The 16,057-nt window shown below is 41.5% G+C and overlaps 1 protein-coding gene across 3 annotated transcripts; it reads right to left on the bottom strand.

Moving 5' to 3' along the window:
* Nucleotides 1–948: 948 nt before the first annotated feature.
* Nucleotides 949–15,845, bottom strand: LOC124152361 (uncharacterized transporter slc-17.2-like). Of its 3 annotated transcripts, none has more exons than XM_046525283.2 (11): nt 15,218–15,845; nt 13,857–14,236; nt 13,168–13,401; nt 8,384–8,471; nt 7,576–7,671; nt 6,989–7,119; nt 5,378–5,527; nt 4,462–4,588; nt 3,888–4,038; nt 3,016–3,106; nt 949–2,118 (listed from the first exon to the last, which is right to left on the bottom strand). In XM_046525283.2, exons 1-11 carry the CDS (start codon nt 15,246–15,248, stop codon nt 1,873–1,875), a joined length of 1,725 nt encoding a protein of 574 aa, XP_046381239.2. In that variant the 5' UTR covers nt 15,249–15,845; the 3' UTR covers nt 949–1,872. The 3 variants fall into 3 exon arrangements, with proteins under 3 accessions (XP_046381239.2, XP_046381241.2, XP_046381242.2); XM_046525285.2 differs by lacking the exon at nt 15,218–15,845 and adding an exon at nt 14,899–15,200; XM_046525286.2 differs by lacking the exon at nt 13,168–13,401.
* Nucleotides 15,846–16,057: the final 212 nt, after the last annotated feature.

Raw genomic sequence — 16,057 nt, 5'->3', positions numbered from 1 at the left:
ACAGTGGACTTTTCACTTTATCGGGGAAGATACTCATCTATATTTACGTGTATGAAGACATAATCACAAACGGCCATGTAACATGTCCAATCAGAACCGGTGTTTGGGCCACAGCGATTAGAATGATAGTGTTGGTGAGACCGGATTTAAATTGAACTTCGAGCCTCAGGTTCCCTGATTTCAATTGATGGACAAAGGTTCCAGGTTGAAAACGAAGGGGGTGTTGCAGACTTGAAACTGTGTTCTTACTATGTCGTTGACTTTGTCCTCTCGCCACCTGTTGGCACCTTCAAACAAGATCACATTGGCTTCTATGTCGTCTGCATCAACTGGTCTACCTGGAACTCTGACACCATCCAGATACAGCTTTGGGTTTTATGGCCTTTGTACTGTTTTGTAATTTATGATAATACCTCGGTTCTTTCGACAATGTCCTGATTGTGTGACGTCACTTCTATTGTGGCCCTGTCGTCTAAGGCGCCGCGATTCGCTGTGCAGAGTTGCGTCCCCTGGGCACGCCAGAAACCTATGATAGTGTGTTCGAATGCCGGTTTGACCCGATTATGTTTCTAGGTTTGTAAGCACCATACCCGTGCTCGTTGGTTTCACCGAAGTGGTAAACGTCTGAGACCTGCATCACTTCGGGCTTTCCTCCAACATTAAGCTGACATGTACACGCCGCGATATAACTGGAATACTGGTAAAAGCAGCGTTAAAACTAACTCACTCACTTCTATTTTAGCTGTATTAGATTTCTATTTTGTGGAGGTATGCTGTTTAGGAAAAACAATAAGCATTGACGAATTGTGGTGACTTTTCTAAATGTTAGTATAAAAGTAGCGGTTGTCGAAGTACTGAATGAACCTCTCGTCTAAACTGTTGCTATGTGTGCCTGTCACCTCATTTGACATGATGATAAATGAAAACAAATTTGAAATACAAGCAGTTTTATTCGTATTTCACATCGGACGCACATTTACATATACGTATACGTGATATACAAACAGTGATGTGATATTCTTCAAAACGCGTTTTTAAATGCAACAGCCTTACGACCATCTTCCCGAGGCAAGAGCGCCCACTAGCCTTTTTATCAAAGTCTTGTTTCCACCCTTTCCACACCAAGCCCTGTGCTAAATATGATTGGTCTATCGTACATATCGATAGTCCAATCAGAGGACGTTTCACAAAATCAACATACACGACTGGTACACCTTCGTATGAAAGTCATGTACCACTGCCTGTCTTTGTTGACACGAATATGTCTTTCTCACTTTTCAAAGCCACCAACGATTGCCTATGTTTTTGTGTCGGAGATGAAATCGCGAATGTTTTCGTTATCTGATCGGCAAGGTCGTCCCCTATGGTAGTCGCCATCTTTGTGAAGCTACACGAGATAAGAACAGCGACCTGATTGGATATCGCGTTTTCATTACAAGGGGCACAACACGTGATCTACGCGAGGTGGCGCCAGGGTCGAGCAAAGAAAAGTGGCCTTGATGTAGTAAGAGTAGAAAGGAGGCTTTGATATAAGCTAGTGGACACACTTGCCTCGGGAAGATGCCTTACGACCCGCTTCTTCAGATTGTCTTTCCATTGTTCAGTCTGAATGTGCGTATTCTAAAAGGCTACACATTGAAACTGACAACATAAAAGAGAACTCAAATGTCTAATGTGGGAGACAGGTCTGTATATAATAAATACAGACATAAATACAGACATAATAAATGGGTCTGTTCACTCAGGCATTGTATTTCCGACGTCAGGAATGTTTCAGGAATAAAACGTATGTATTATACAGAGGGAGATCCAGGATCTCGAAAAAGGCATTTGAGATAAGGATTGAAAGAATCTTATATGGGAGTCTTCTTATCACAAATGCGTAACTGTTATTTCTGAACCAAATCCTCTCTTTTCTTCAGGTTCACTCTCTGGGGGAGTGTCAGTTTTGTAGGCTCTGTTCAGGTGAACCTCTTTGAGTTCCTCAGTCTTGCCTTTACAAGAGTTATCTGCCCATGGCTGTAACTCCCCATTTCCGAAAATAAGAAACACAATAATGGCAAACAGGTAGATGCCAACTGTGAGGTAGAATGCGATGTTCCATTGCTCCTTGGTCCTCTGAAAGATAAGAATGAATGGAATTTGTGTTGTTTTTTTTATATTCAAGGACAATCATGTATGAATTTGCTGTTGTTCTTTAAAAGGTATTATTTCTCTACTATCAGAGAGATGTATCTTTTGTTGGCAAGTATAAAGTTAAAACTAGATTCATTCAGATAAAAACGTATTTTTTACAAGAAAAAAGACGTAAAATATCGATCGATATAATGTGACAAAGCTTTTGTGGAAACAATTACGAGTTAAATTGTATAATATTATATATCCTAATAACATCTTAATATCTACAAGAAATGTCATTGACGTCATTAGAAAACCAACAGTGTTTATTTATCGTGCCTAACAAAAAGGAAGTGATGTATTATCTGTTGTGGAACTATTTCCTGATGGTGGACCTGCTGTGTGCCATGGGATGCTGTCCTATACTTGCACGAATAAAGACAGTCCAGACACAGTGTACAAGGGCATGGCAGGGTCGATACCTGGTCCATTCTACTTAGCCATTTAAGTGGTGCAACGCCAATCGCAAGTCTATGTTAAAGTACAGGAGTTGCGATCATCTTAGCGCGCGATCGCTTTGCCAAACCGGGCCCTGGACCCACTTACCCAAAGTGATCTTAGAGCTAAGACGATCGCAACTCCCATACTTCAACTCTGACTTACGACCATCGTATGCCCAATCGCGCTATGTTCAATACTGCAATGACAATCACAAGTCTGCTTTCATGTATAAGATAAACCTAGCACTCAGATCACTTTGTGTAACACAGCCTTGTCGATTCGGAATACTAATTGTCTATTGGTCAAGTGTAACAAGTTCACATATAAATTCGTTGCTAATGACAACCTTATTCGCCGAACATGACACATATTGTAATGGATACTGATTTCACTCACGTCGACGATGATGTAGGACGCAGTCAACGGGGACAACATCTGTGCCACCACTGCCACGGCTGTCCCTAGTGCTGTAATTACTGATGCGAACCTTCGCAACAAACATGTGTACATTATTGAAAAAGTGAATGAGCGAGATGGGCTTAACGCCACCCTGGACTGTGTTTCAGTTATATAACGGCATGTACATATGGTAAACTAAGAATCAAGCATGGCTGTGTGTTAGCTTATTGTGAGCTCACGGTGACACTTGTCACAGACATTGAACCCAAGATCAGTGGCTAAAATAGATATTAAAGTAAATAAAATGTTCAATTGTGGCTGCCCCTCCCCCTATGTATATGTGTAATCACTTCCAGCAGCAAGCACACGGAATGTATACCAGTATTACCAGTACCAGTATTACCAGTACTAGTACATGTCATTATACACAATACACCCCTATCCCTGAACCTAGGGAATTAAGAATTTTATCCGACATCGAACTTTTGAACTGGTCCCTGGCCATCACCCATCTCACAACTACCACCCGTTGCGAAAAGTGAGTGAGTGAGTGAGTGAGTTGGGTTTAACGCCGCTTTTAACAGTATTCCAGTTATATCACGGCGCGTCAGCTTAATGTTGGAGGAAAGCCCGAAGTGATGCAGGTCTCAGACGTTTACCACTTCGGTAAAACCCACGAGCACGGGTATGGTGCTGACAAACCTAGAAACATAATCGGGGCGAACCGGGATTCGAACCCACAGTCATAGGTTTCTGGCGTGCCCAAGGGACGCAACTCTGCACAGCGAATCGCGGCGCCTTAGACGACTGGGCCACCCGTGCCCCCCGTTGCGAAAAGAGACACAGCAGCTTTATCTCCGTCTACTTACTGGGGAGCCATGTCCAGCGTCGTGACGAGAGCCCCGGCAACGGTGGAGCTCTGGCTGAACGTCAGTCCGGCAAACAGCACGACAGAGACTGTCCTCTGAGACACGGGGATGAGGATGATTACTATTGTCAGTAGAGCAGCTGCCACAAACCCTGAATACAACACGCATGTGTCTCAATCAACATCACCGATCTGTGAAGATGGAATTGACATGTGAAGGTTTGATTTCCTATTTGAAAACATCCAGGTTTACGTTTCAAATATGCTGTTAATTTATAACAGAATGAGCACACACTGCTTAATTATATTCCTCCATACAATTGTTTTTCCACTCAGTTAATTCTACGAACAAGCATTTCACAAGTTCCACAAGTTTTGTGTGTGTTTGTTGTTTCACGCCGCACTCAGCAATATAACGGCATTTCTAAAAAAACAGTGATTGACATCATGAGCATCGTCGTACGTCAAAAACATACGTAACCATAAATTACTGAAACTGAAGCTACCCCAACATCTTGTAGTGCCACTTTGCATCGGCGATCAGCCTTGCCTGCAGCAGAAGCAGCTACACCCACCTAGAGTCTGCACGGTCTTTCTGGCTGTGGTGACGCTGAATCTCTCACTGAGATGTGAGGACAGAGTAGTCCAGCTGAGAATCCCACAGAACCGTGTGATGTAAGGCACCGCTGACAACAAGCCGTTCTAAACAGACGATAACATTTACGATGCAACTCAACATTTGGTAGGGGTAGTGTCCGTCATTCCAAGTTGATATAAACATAAGTATTCATTCCATCGTTCACTGTGTTCGGGAACACGACAATAACAAGCAGTATTCCATTTCAAGGTTGGAGTAGTATATTCTATAGGGTTCGGTCAGCGCTCCAAGAAAATAGGAGTCAAAGATATATTTTTTAATCACATACTATTTTATATTTCAGAACAATAACATGAATAGATTTTGTTGTAAAACTTATTTGTTAGTTGTTTGGAAAATATTTGTATCCGGAGTTTTCGGGAGCAGTGGTTCCAAACTCCTTCACACGAAAGCAATTTCAGTTATTACTGAGATACCCTTGCCTGTGATCTTGCAGTTGTGTCTCAGTGATCTTTTCCCTATTTGGTTTGAACCCATGGCTTTCTTTTCATGTTACACGATTCGACACGGGCAAAACAATGCTCATACTCTGAAATCTTGATTCAGTCTGTCCACAGGACGCTGAATCAGGTCATGGAGCATAATGTTTCCAGTGAGTGTATTACCAACGGCCAGGTAACAGAAAGTATACAGTTGAAAATAGGATAAAAAAGGCTGAAAACAGTCGCGGAAAGACTGTGATACATAAACTATGATATATAAATAATGAAAACTTGTATAGTGACTGATAAAAAAGGGGCAATTTCCGCGGGATTCTGCAATTCTGCGATGAGTTACATTTACTGCAAAATTAATCTTTCCTTCAACAAGGTCTGGGACTGCTATCTGCTCACCTGCTCGACGTCAAACAGCAGCACAGTGCTCATGTAAGTTGGTAAATAACTAAACAGGAGGCTGGCGTTCCAGAAATGGCAGAAGAAAATGACTATAAACGCCCAGACAGGAGGACTGGTCAGAAGGCATCGCCAAGGGATCTCTGCTTTCTGTTGGAATTAAGACAGTGATTATGTACTGAGGAAATGTGTATGTGAGTGCCCTTTACATCGAATTGAGTTTGAGGTGCACGAATATATTAGTTATGTTAACGTTTATTGTTGCGTCATGAATGCAAAATTGACAACTATTCGCAAATATATTTTGTTAAACAAACGCAATGACCTCCTTTTTGTAATCCCAGAAACAAGGCGGGGTATATAGTTTTACAAGGGAATTCCGTTCGTGCTTCCGGGGACACCTTTTGTGCGACCTAATACTTGCATAGATTCTTTTCAAACTGGATCCATACTTTCTATACTAATAGGACAGGTGCTGTGCGAAGTTCAATTTCAATATTGGAACTTAGAAATTATTTCTGCTTCAACATTTGTGCTAACTACAACTTGAAAACAACTGCATGGATTCTTTTCAAATTTAACGAACACTTTCTATACTAATAGGGGAGGTGCAGCGCAAAGTATGCCTTTTAATATGTGTATTTTCTGAAAATTAATGTTGTTTTTTCACGTTTTGAACTCAGAATTTTCTTAGAAGAAATTCATCACGTGTGCGACCTATAACTTGAACGTTACTTCATGGATCCTTTACCACTGGAAGTACAGTTAAGTTGATTTCGAAAAGTGGATTTTCTGAGAACTTATTGTATTTTTCATGTTTTGAACTTAGGAATGTGTTGGAGTAAAGTCTGGAATATTTGTGAGCACTGCTCACCATTTTGCCTTGTTTGTTTGTTTTTTAATGATACACCAGATATATGACGAAAATCAAGTCAGAACAAGACAATCCAGTGATTGATATTATTAGCGACGAGCCACGTACGGATACTATGGAACATCGACCAAATCACCGGGCGTGACCACCTAATCGATTAATCGCCTTTTACGGTGAGGTGAGATGAAATGGGGTTTAACGTCGCGTCCAAGCTTATTGCACTTATATAACGACGTGCATGCACGTGTATGCATGTGTGTGTCTGCTTGTACTAGTCCGGACTGATGTCGATTTATAGTGCTAGCTCACTGAGATACCATGCCGCAGTTTAACATGTATACCCCACTCGGACACAGTATACTGACTCCGAGCCGACCAGTCCTTGTTTTAGCCCCTTAATGCCGAGCGCCAGACAGGGTAACAACAAGTACCATCTTTTAACGTATTGTGGTATGACGCGGTCGGGGATCGAACCCCGGACCTTCCACTCCCCAGGCGGACGCTCTACCATTAGACCACGGAGGCGGTCTTCGCCTTTCACGACCAGCATACGTTGCTTGGGACCAATTCTAAACCGGCAGCCCCACGGGGACACGTAGAAGGACCAACTACGACCACATACTGTTAAAAGTCTCTTCCAGAAGTTGTAATGCTAACTATGTGCTAACTAATTTATTAATCATTTAAGCCACTGCACTTTGCTGTACTCCTGCTGTGAGAATGGGGTAACGGTTAACCTTGCCAGCATCTACACCCTGTCTGTGTCTGGCGATGTGCTGCAACTCCTGTTGTGAGATGGCGGGATGGGACTCCGGTGTTTCGTGAACTGTCAGCAGCCATAGTCCACTCCACAAGACAGCCAAGCATCCTTGGAAATGTAAAAACGATACACTCACTTCCAAAACGATCAGGAAACTTTCCCATTTTGCCATTCTGTAAGTTTACCTTAGTCGTCTTTCTTACCAGCAATTGCATGGCAACAACAACAGCAACTGAAATCCCCCTTCATTGAAATTGTGTCATTTGTCGAGAAACATCTCAAACTGGAACCCCACATCTTCCCGAGGCAAGAGAGTTAACTGTCTTTAAAAGTGGAAACTGGACTTTTATAGTCAGTTAACTCCCTTACGTCGGGAAGATGGGAACCCCACGACGATAACACAGTCCGATTGTTTGAACTATTTCTCAAAAGAATTTAAAGCGCACATGTCATCACTGATTAACTAAAGACATATGAAAAAACAGGGTTTTCTTCAACTACTTTCAAAAAGTATACATGTATATTGCAGATGTGACGATCAACCATACATACACTTTAACTTACCAAAGACATAGAAGATGAAGGGCCAACCGTTATCAATAGGTATTGTGCAGAGATAACCGGAGGCTGCAAATGTGATGATGTTGGCAATGTTGTAGCCTGCGAAAGAGAAGAGCAAACAGTTTACTGTTTACATTTCATGCGTATTTCAAAAGAACGTATTTTATGGTGCACACTTAGAGATAACGAATGGTGAAATAACTAGGTATTTCCATATATGAATACTGGATTTACGCATTCATTACTTTCAAAATGTACCAGGCATGTCAAATGCTCGTTAAGTAATTTCAAAATTAGAAAACGAAAAGAAGTTGGAATACGTTCATAGTGTGAATCTGGTCGTATTTAGTGGTGCTGGTCGTTGTGTTGCACACAACTACCACTTGTACAGATACACAACTGCCTTTATACAGATACACACTTACCTGTGTATACTAGCTGTACAGATGGACAATTGCATGTGAATATACATAAGTTGCTATGTCGACAGACAACTACTTGTTTTGATAAACAACTTCCTTTTCATATGAACAACAATCTGTGTGTTTGAAGGTACGTTGTTGTTGTTATTTGTTGTTTAACGCCGCACTCAGCAATATTCCAGCTATATGACGACGGTCTGTAAATAACCGAGTCTGGACCAGACAATCCAGTGATTGACATCATGAGCATCGAGCACCTGGGCCTGACCTTCCGATCCGTTAGTCGCCTTTTACGACATGTCAAGCATAGTCACCTTTTATGGCAAGTATGGGTTGCTGAAGACCTATTCTACCCCGGATCTTCACGAGTCTTGTAGGAAAGTACTTACCTGCGTAAGTGAAGGCGAGGAGCTGTGGCTTGTCTTGTACAGGGGCCCACTGTGCCCACAGGTCCTGGGTTGCCGGGACGATTAGATTCTGTTAGTGTAACAACAATGAAAGTCGTTAAATGAATTGTACATGACAGAGAGAGAGTGAAAGAGAGAGAGGAGGGGAGGGGGGGGGGGGGGGGGGGGTTGCTGAGACTGAGAGAGAGAGGAGAGGAGAGATAGTGTTTGTGTGCGTGCGTGCGTGCGTGCGTGTTTTACCACAGACTTAAAATGAACAACTCTTGACCAGAGAAAACACTGACTGATGTGATGAGCACGACGTCAGGGTACAATGCCATGCCATCAACGAACATAACCGAGCCTGACAACTCGATGGTTTTAGTCGCTCCTTGGAATTACCATAAGTGTAGCTGGAAGTCCATCAAGCGTGAGCGAGTGGGTGAGTGAGTGAGTGAGTGTCAACTTGATGTCGAAGGAAAGTCCGAAGTGAACCATGTATTAGACGTTTACCACTTTGGTGACACCCGACAGCACGGGAAACCCTAGATACACAATCAGGGCGAACTAGGATTCGAATCTACAATCACTTGTAACGTGACAGCGGAGTTCATCATACCACCAGTAGGCGCTCGAGCAAGATATGGGAGTTTCTGTTCAATGTTGGAGGTCTCGAATTGGAGGTTTCCGTCAACCTGTGTCCAAGAGATACCGGGCAGGAACATTTTCTAACTATTAAAGGACATTATTTTGGCAAAACAGTTGAAAATATAGCTGGTGTTGAATCTCTTTATATTTCTGAATGGCCATGTGCTATCGGAGTGCAGTCATGTCGGTACTGACGAAATGATTTCGTGTCACACTCCACGGAAGTTTCTAAATATGATTGAGTTGTGATTGTCGCTTCTCAAACCCATACACAGACAGGTTACCTGAATGATGCGGGATGTGGAATCCAAGCCAGGTCCGAGAGAGACGCCAAGGAAGGGTAAATACTAAGCAGACCAAACGAGTGATCGCATAGGGATGTTTCCGGTATGTTCAGAATTATAAGGAATGAAATGTAATCTTTAAACGAAAAATTTGATAATTTCCCTCAAGACATAAAGAATGAGCAGAAGCTGATACGAGAAGAAAATAAGAAACTTAAAAGATAAAGTAGACTATCGAGAACTTAAGTTGGACAACGTAGAAGCTCAGAGCAGGAGAAATAATCTGCTGTTTCATGGTCTGTACGGGGCAACGGGAGAACCGTGGGAGGACTCTGAGAAATGTGTAAGGGACTTTATTCGAGATAGGCTATGATTGCAGGGCTGTGATATGTATCCTATTATAGAAAGAGCACACCGTTTGAAAAGTAAAACTGCAATAAAACCTCTCAAAGTAAAGTCCAGTTCTTGTAAGGACAAGTCATGTATGTGTTCTCGATGCTGCAAGGATAAAGTTGAAGGGAGTAAAAAATATTCGACGAACGACTTAACAATGAGAGTTGGGAATTGAATATCCGGAAAGGATTCGTCCCGTTTCTCGTAGATGCAAGATATAAGAAGGAAAGAAAGCGTATTTGTCGGACGATAAACTTGTTCTTTACGACAAAGCTTATGTTTTAGCGAAGGGTGGAGTCAATTTGGAGCAGGTGGGAAACAGGCGTCGTGTTCCGGGATATCCTCCCACAGGCGAGAGGGATCACACGGCGGAGCGGGCCACCCGACCAACGTCACCACGTGACGGGCAGTATGACAGCTGGGACTCGGCCGTGACCAACATGACCATAACCTTAAAGGGAAGTTAGATTCTAATTTAAGCTTTTCTCTCCCCCTGCTCTCCGTTGTCTGTTTAACATCTGTTCTTGGAACATTAACAGGCTGCTCGCAAAAACTAAATTTCCGTCATTCTCACTCTTTTTAGAACAATTTGATATTTTCTTTGTTGCTGAAACAAATCAACAATATATTGAAAAAATTAAATATTTATTTAAAGATTATACATGTTGTGCTTTTCCACCAAAACGAGTTTAACACTAAGGTCGTTTTTCGGGGGGAGTCGCGCAAGACCCATGTCCAGTACATGACAAGAAATCCACAGTGACGGGGATAACTGTGTGTTTGTGAGACGTCATCCTGGCGACAAGAACACATTAATTACAATGAAAGTTCCCAGATATGTGTGGTCCGAGGATGGATATAAGTCCGATGTAGACAATATCTCTCCTACCCCAGCAAAAGCAATCATTAACAGCTTTCTTGATTGCGTTCACGTAAATGTAAACGAGGCTGTTGACAAACTGTGGACTTTATATTAGATTATTGGTGCGCACTTGGAAAAGACGCCGACTAATTTTAAGGCTGCAAATAAACAACCTGGGTGGTTTGATGAGGAATGTTCGTCAAAAAACGAATTAAATATGATTACATATTCTTCGAAAATCAAAAGCGAAAACAAAACTAGAAGTGTATTCAGGGTCCAAACGAGATTTTAAAAAGACATGTAAGGACAAGGAGATTACTGATAATAAAGAAACGACAGATCGCATAAACTCGGCAGTTGGTGATAGAAATTGTCTGATATTTTGGCAATTAAGGTGATGGGGAAAGTTTGTCCCCACTTACATGGTATACATATTTTAAAGATCTCTTAAATCCCAAAACGTCGGTGCAAACTGCTTTTGACAACGCGGTATCCGAGTTTGTAAACGAACATTATCGTTTGAATTGTGAAGATTACAATAATGCTGATATCCTATCGCATTTTACATCGGAAGATGAGTGAGTGAGTGAGTATGGTTTTACGCCGCTTTTAGCAATATTCCAGCAATATCACGGCGGGGGACACCAGAAATGGGCTTCACACATTGTACCCATGTCGGGAATCGAACCCGGGTCTTCGGCGTGACGAGCGAACGCTTTAACCACTAGGCTACCCGATCGCCCACATCGGGAGATGAAGTAAGACGGGCCGTTAAATCATTAAAACCGGGTAGAGCTAAAGGATGTGATGGTTTGCCACTTGAGTTTTATAAGAAAGCTTTGCACATCGTTCAATATAAACATCTTTTGTTTAATTCTATTTTGGATACTGTAATGTTCCCCAATTCATGGAATGTAGGAATAATATCGCCGCTTTTTAAGAAGGGATAAACGTCTGATCCTAATAATTACAGGGGCATTTCACTGCTAAATGTAATGAGGAAATTGTTTACATCCATTATTGAAAGTAGGTTACGTCAATGTTGGAAGTAAATGAAGTTTTAACAGAATTCCAAGCTGGTTTCAGACACGATCATTCGACTAGCGACAATATCTTTGTTCTACAGTCTTTAGAGCAAAAATATCTTCGAAAACCAAAGTATCGTTTTTATGCCGTATTTATTGACTTCTGGAAAGCGATTTGGTTGATAAAACTAAATTATTACATCTGCTTTTACAGTTAAGCATATATGGCAAAATGTTTAAAGTGTTAAAGAATATGCATGAATATGTTTTTGCTTGACGCATTTCAGACCTCCAGTGTTTAGCCCTCTGTTATTTATATTTTTTATAAACCAACTTACTACAGATTTAGGTAAGAGTGAAACAAAAGGTATTTTTTGTGAATGAGTTGATTGATGAAATCAAATTGTTGCTGTTTGCGGGGTTACAGAGAAAAATAGCTAATTTGGAATCTTTTTGTGATAACTCGGGGTCTGGAAGTCAATATGGATAAATCAAATATAACTGTTTTCAGAAATGATGGTGTTGTTAAACGAGTTGAAAAACGGTACAGTATACTATAAAAATACAAAAATGAGAATAGTAACATATTATAAATACTTGGGCAGCGTCTTTTCATCAAGTCTTCTTTGGTCTAGGGCCTGTCAAACTCTAGTGACACAGGCCAAGAAAGCTTGTTTTCCTATTTATAATTTGAACAAGCTTTAACCGTATCGGTCATTTAAGATAATTGTTTCTATATTCGATGGCAAAATAGCTCCGATTGCTTATTTTGGAAGTGAAATTTGGGGGTTTACATTCAGAGATATTTGTCAATCAGTAATAAATCATCATCTAATGTGGTTCTTGGTGAAGTTGGCCGTTTTCATCTAAGTGTTATTTATTTCAGCATATGTATAAGATTGTGGTGTAGATTGATACGCATGAATTCTAATAGACTTCCAGATTGGTGTTTTAAAATGCTGAAAGTACAAGATGATAAAGGTAGTGTTAATTGGGAATCTCATGTGAGAATGCTTTTGTTTAAATCTGGTAATATGTGGACATATACATTGTTTTATGGAATTATTCAAGAGAAGATGTATTGTTGTACAACACTGTAGTCAAAAGATTAAAAATTCTGTGTTCTTAAACCATTATGCGTCATATAAATTTCGATTGGAAACTGAACGCTAAATAACCTCATGCTATGATAAGGATCTTGTAAGTATCTTGACGACATTTCGCTGACACGCCGTGATATAACTGAAATAATATTAAAAGCGGCGTTAAACCCAACTCACTCACTCACTCACTCACTCACTCACTCATAGGTTTCGGTCATACCTAAAGGACGCAACTATGCACAGCGAATTGCGATGCCTTAGATGACTGGGCCATCCATGCTACCGTCCGTCAAGAGACTGCTCGTTCACGCCAGAAACCTATGATCGGTTATGTCTGTCAGCGCCATACCCATTGCATTGGTTTCACGAAAGTGGTAAACGCCTGAGACCAACATCGCTTCCTCCCTCATTCAGCCTACATACCGTGATATAACATGAAAACTGTTGCGTTACACGCAACTCACTCACTCACCAAAAAGAAGCCCATTAGAAGTCTCAAAACGACCACTGCATAGACGCTGGCGCGGGCCGCCGTTGGTATCAACAATGACGACAATCCCCCAACAAACAGGCCGATGAAGATGACGTTCTTGGGCCCGAACCTTCTGGAGAGGGCGCTGCCGATGATGGGGGAGACGATGCCGGTGTAGAAGGCGGACGAGAGAATCAGACCCTGAGTCTCGCTGTCCCAGTCGAACTCAGGTTTCTAAGAGTGAGAATTTTTATCAATTCCATATGTAAGTGGGAGTTTGGACCCGGTTCTTTGGTGTGGCGAAGAAACGCTTTAAACACTAGACTATTCGATCTCAATTATCCAAGTCCTTGCATATATTCTAACACAACACGAATGAACAGAGTTTTTTAAAAATACTAATGTCAGAAAATGAACACGGAATACGATGATTTACGCTAGTTCCGGAATTGACGTCTTTTGCGTGATACATGACTTTGTTGGATTTCAAGCGCCGTATTTCGCTTTGCATAGTTGCGTCTCTTAGCTGTTCCAGAAAACTATGATCGTTTCTTTGAATTCCAGATTTGCTCTGATTTTTTTTCTGTTTGTCAAAACCATTTCACGAAGAAGTTTGCACGCCGTGAAATAACTAAAATATCGTTCAAAACGGTGTTAAACCAACTAACTCAGTCACCTACAATAACTACCTGGAATATGGTCCCATTTCCTGCCTCGTTGAAGTCAGGATACTTGTAATCTGAACCATTAGTCCAAATCATGCTGGAGTTTGTCGCATATGTGGAGTTATCCCCCTTGGTGGTGGGATGACCCGCGTTACCCCTGGTCATGCAAACGAGGGCAAAGGCCATTCCATTTTGAACAGTCAGCTGTAACGCGAAGGCAACGAGCAAGATGTAGCAAAGCCGGAACCGACACGACGTGTACTTCTCCATCGCAGTTGGGTACGTAGCGTATGTGTTGTCGTCGTGGATGGACGTCGCATGATCGTTGATGTTCGGGGATTTACCATTGTTGGTGATGATTACGTTGCCATAGTTACTCAATGCTGTTTTGTGAGAGTTGTTTGCTGCAGATAAAGACGTACATGTACACGTATACAATAATCGCTGAGGATAGCTAATGTAACGAGGCACCGGATGTCAATGGTACACTCTGCGCAAACGCACACGCAGACGCAGGCATACACACACTATTATTTCGCGACTGGCCTCATGATGATCCACCGTTTCCTGTGGTCCTGGCCCGTCCTTTCACACAGCGATCTTTGCGCTTTAACAATCGTACGTCTATGTTACTGGGGTTTTGTATCGAGACCAGATATTGTTTCAGCTACGGCTACAAAACCAGTTATTTATTTATTAAGAACTATTAGCCTAATTTTCTTGAAAACAAACAACCTTGCAACAAAGTTATTACTGTGATAGGCAATTATTTTTCAACAGTCTGATGCAAAATTATTTTATTAAAGAATTTTTATGGACAATTATTTGTTTTCATAAAATCCCAGCTCCCACATTCCCCGTTTAATACTGGTTAATACTGGTCAAATATCACACAACTACCGCAAACACACATTTAGAATAATCACTGGACAAGTAAGATGCGGAAACAGCTGAATAAACACCCTAATGGTGATGATGCCATTTATAGTGAATGCAAAAGCTGTTTATAGGCTGAGTTGAATCACTGCAATAAAAATCATTAACAAATCATCAACAAATTAATCACGTAAGGGTGTCATTGTCATGTCGTGTCTTCAAGGTGATGCACTGGCGCCGAGCCACCAACACCCTCCGCGAAGCTCCGGGTTAAAACTGGTCTTCAACCTATTCTTGTCGTAAGGGGTGACTGACAGGATCCGGTTGTCTGCCTCGCTGACTTAGTTGATGCATGTCATCGAATCTTTATTGAGTAGGTCGGTCCATTACTGTATTGTATAGCCCGGAACCGATTATTTACAGATCACCGTCAAGAAGATGAGATATTGCCGAGTGCGGCTCACCAATCAACAATCCGAAGATAAAAAAAAGTATAAAAACATACTCACATTTTGCGTCTTCTGAGTATTGCGCAGCCATTATGCCACGTATGTACAATATCAGCGCTCCGTTTTAGGTATTCGTGCCAGATCTTCCCTGTTAGAGAACCGTGCTCATGCATCATGACGAGGTCATGCATTTGCAACACTCCACAGGATACAGCATGACTTTGCATTTTCCGCATTTACTTTTGGGCACAAACAAGCACGGATACAGTCTTTTGAAAAAGGGTCACATTTTGTGGTCAAGAGTTAATAAAAAAGGGTTGTGTAAATTCAAATAACTAGTGACCGATATGAGTTATGCCGCCTTGGTGCAAAATGCCGGCAAAAGGAAAGTGTACACTTGAATATTGGATTTGACCAAAACATTACAAACGTTATCAAAACGTTACTTGGCAAAGACTGTCGCCCGTACAAAATACAACAACATCGAATAACCATTTCTTGTTTGTTTCAAATGTTAAATGTTTTTGTTACATCGGAGAAATTTACTTACCTATAATCAGGAGACGTGTATAAAATCTTCTATTGTATAAATGTATAGCATGCTTATCATGTATTGGGTGGGGTGGGGATACGCCCTTCTGCACCCTCCTCTCTGGAACCATGTAACATTACAGGGAGGAAAACAGGACCAGTCATTTACCTGTTTGTGAAATACATAAGCACGTGCAGGTTTGAAAAAGCCTTGTCACACTGCTGGTAGTACTGAAGAGTAGGTGAGGTGAAATGGGGTTTAACTTCGCGTCCAAGATTATATAGCGACGTGCGCGTGCATCATTTTTGCAGATATATCAAGGAAACATCACACGCATCCTTGATTATTCCAGGTATCAAAACTTTACC

This window comes from Haliotis rufescens, unplaced genomic scaffold (assembly GCF_023055435.1).
Source record: "Haliotis rufescens isolate VD_foot unplaced genomic scaffold, xgHalRufe1.0.p SCAF_13, whole genome shotgun sequence".
NCBI lineage: Eukaryota > Metazoa > Mollusca > Gastropoda > Lepetellida > Haliotidae > Haliotis > Haliotis rufescens.
This window is presented reverse-complemented; position numbering and strand designations above follow the sequence as displayed.

Coding starts and splice junctions, on each gene's coding strand:
- LOC124152361 (XM_046525283.2), bottom strand. CDS start 15,248: ATGGCTGCGCAATACTCAGAAGACGCAAAAT. Junction 7,120..7,575: donor CTTCATCTTCTATGTCTTTG/GTAAGTTAAAGT, acceptor TACATTTCCAAG/GATGCTTGGCTGTCTTGTGG. Junction 5,528..6,988: donor AGGGTGTAGATGCTGGCAAG/GTTAACCGTTAC, acceptor TAATTCCAACAG/AAAGCAGAGATCCCTTGGCG.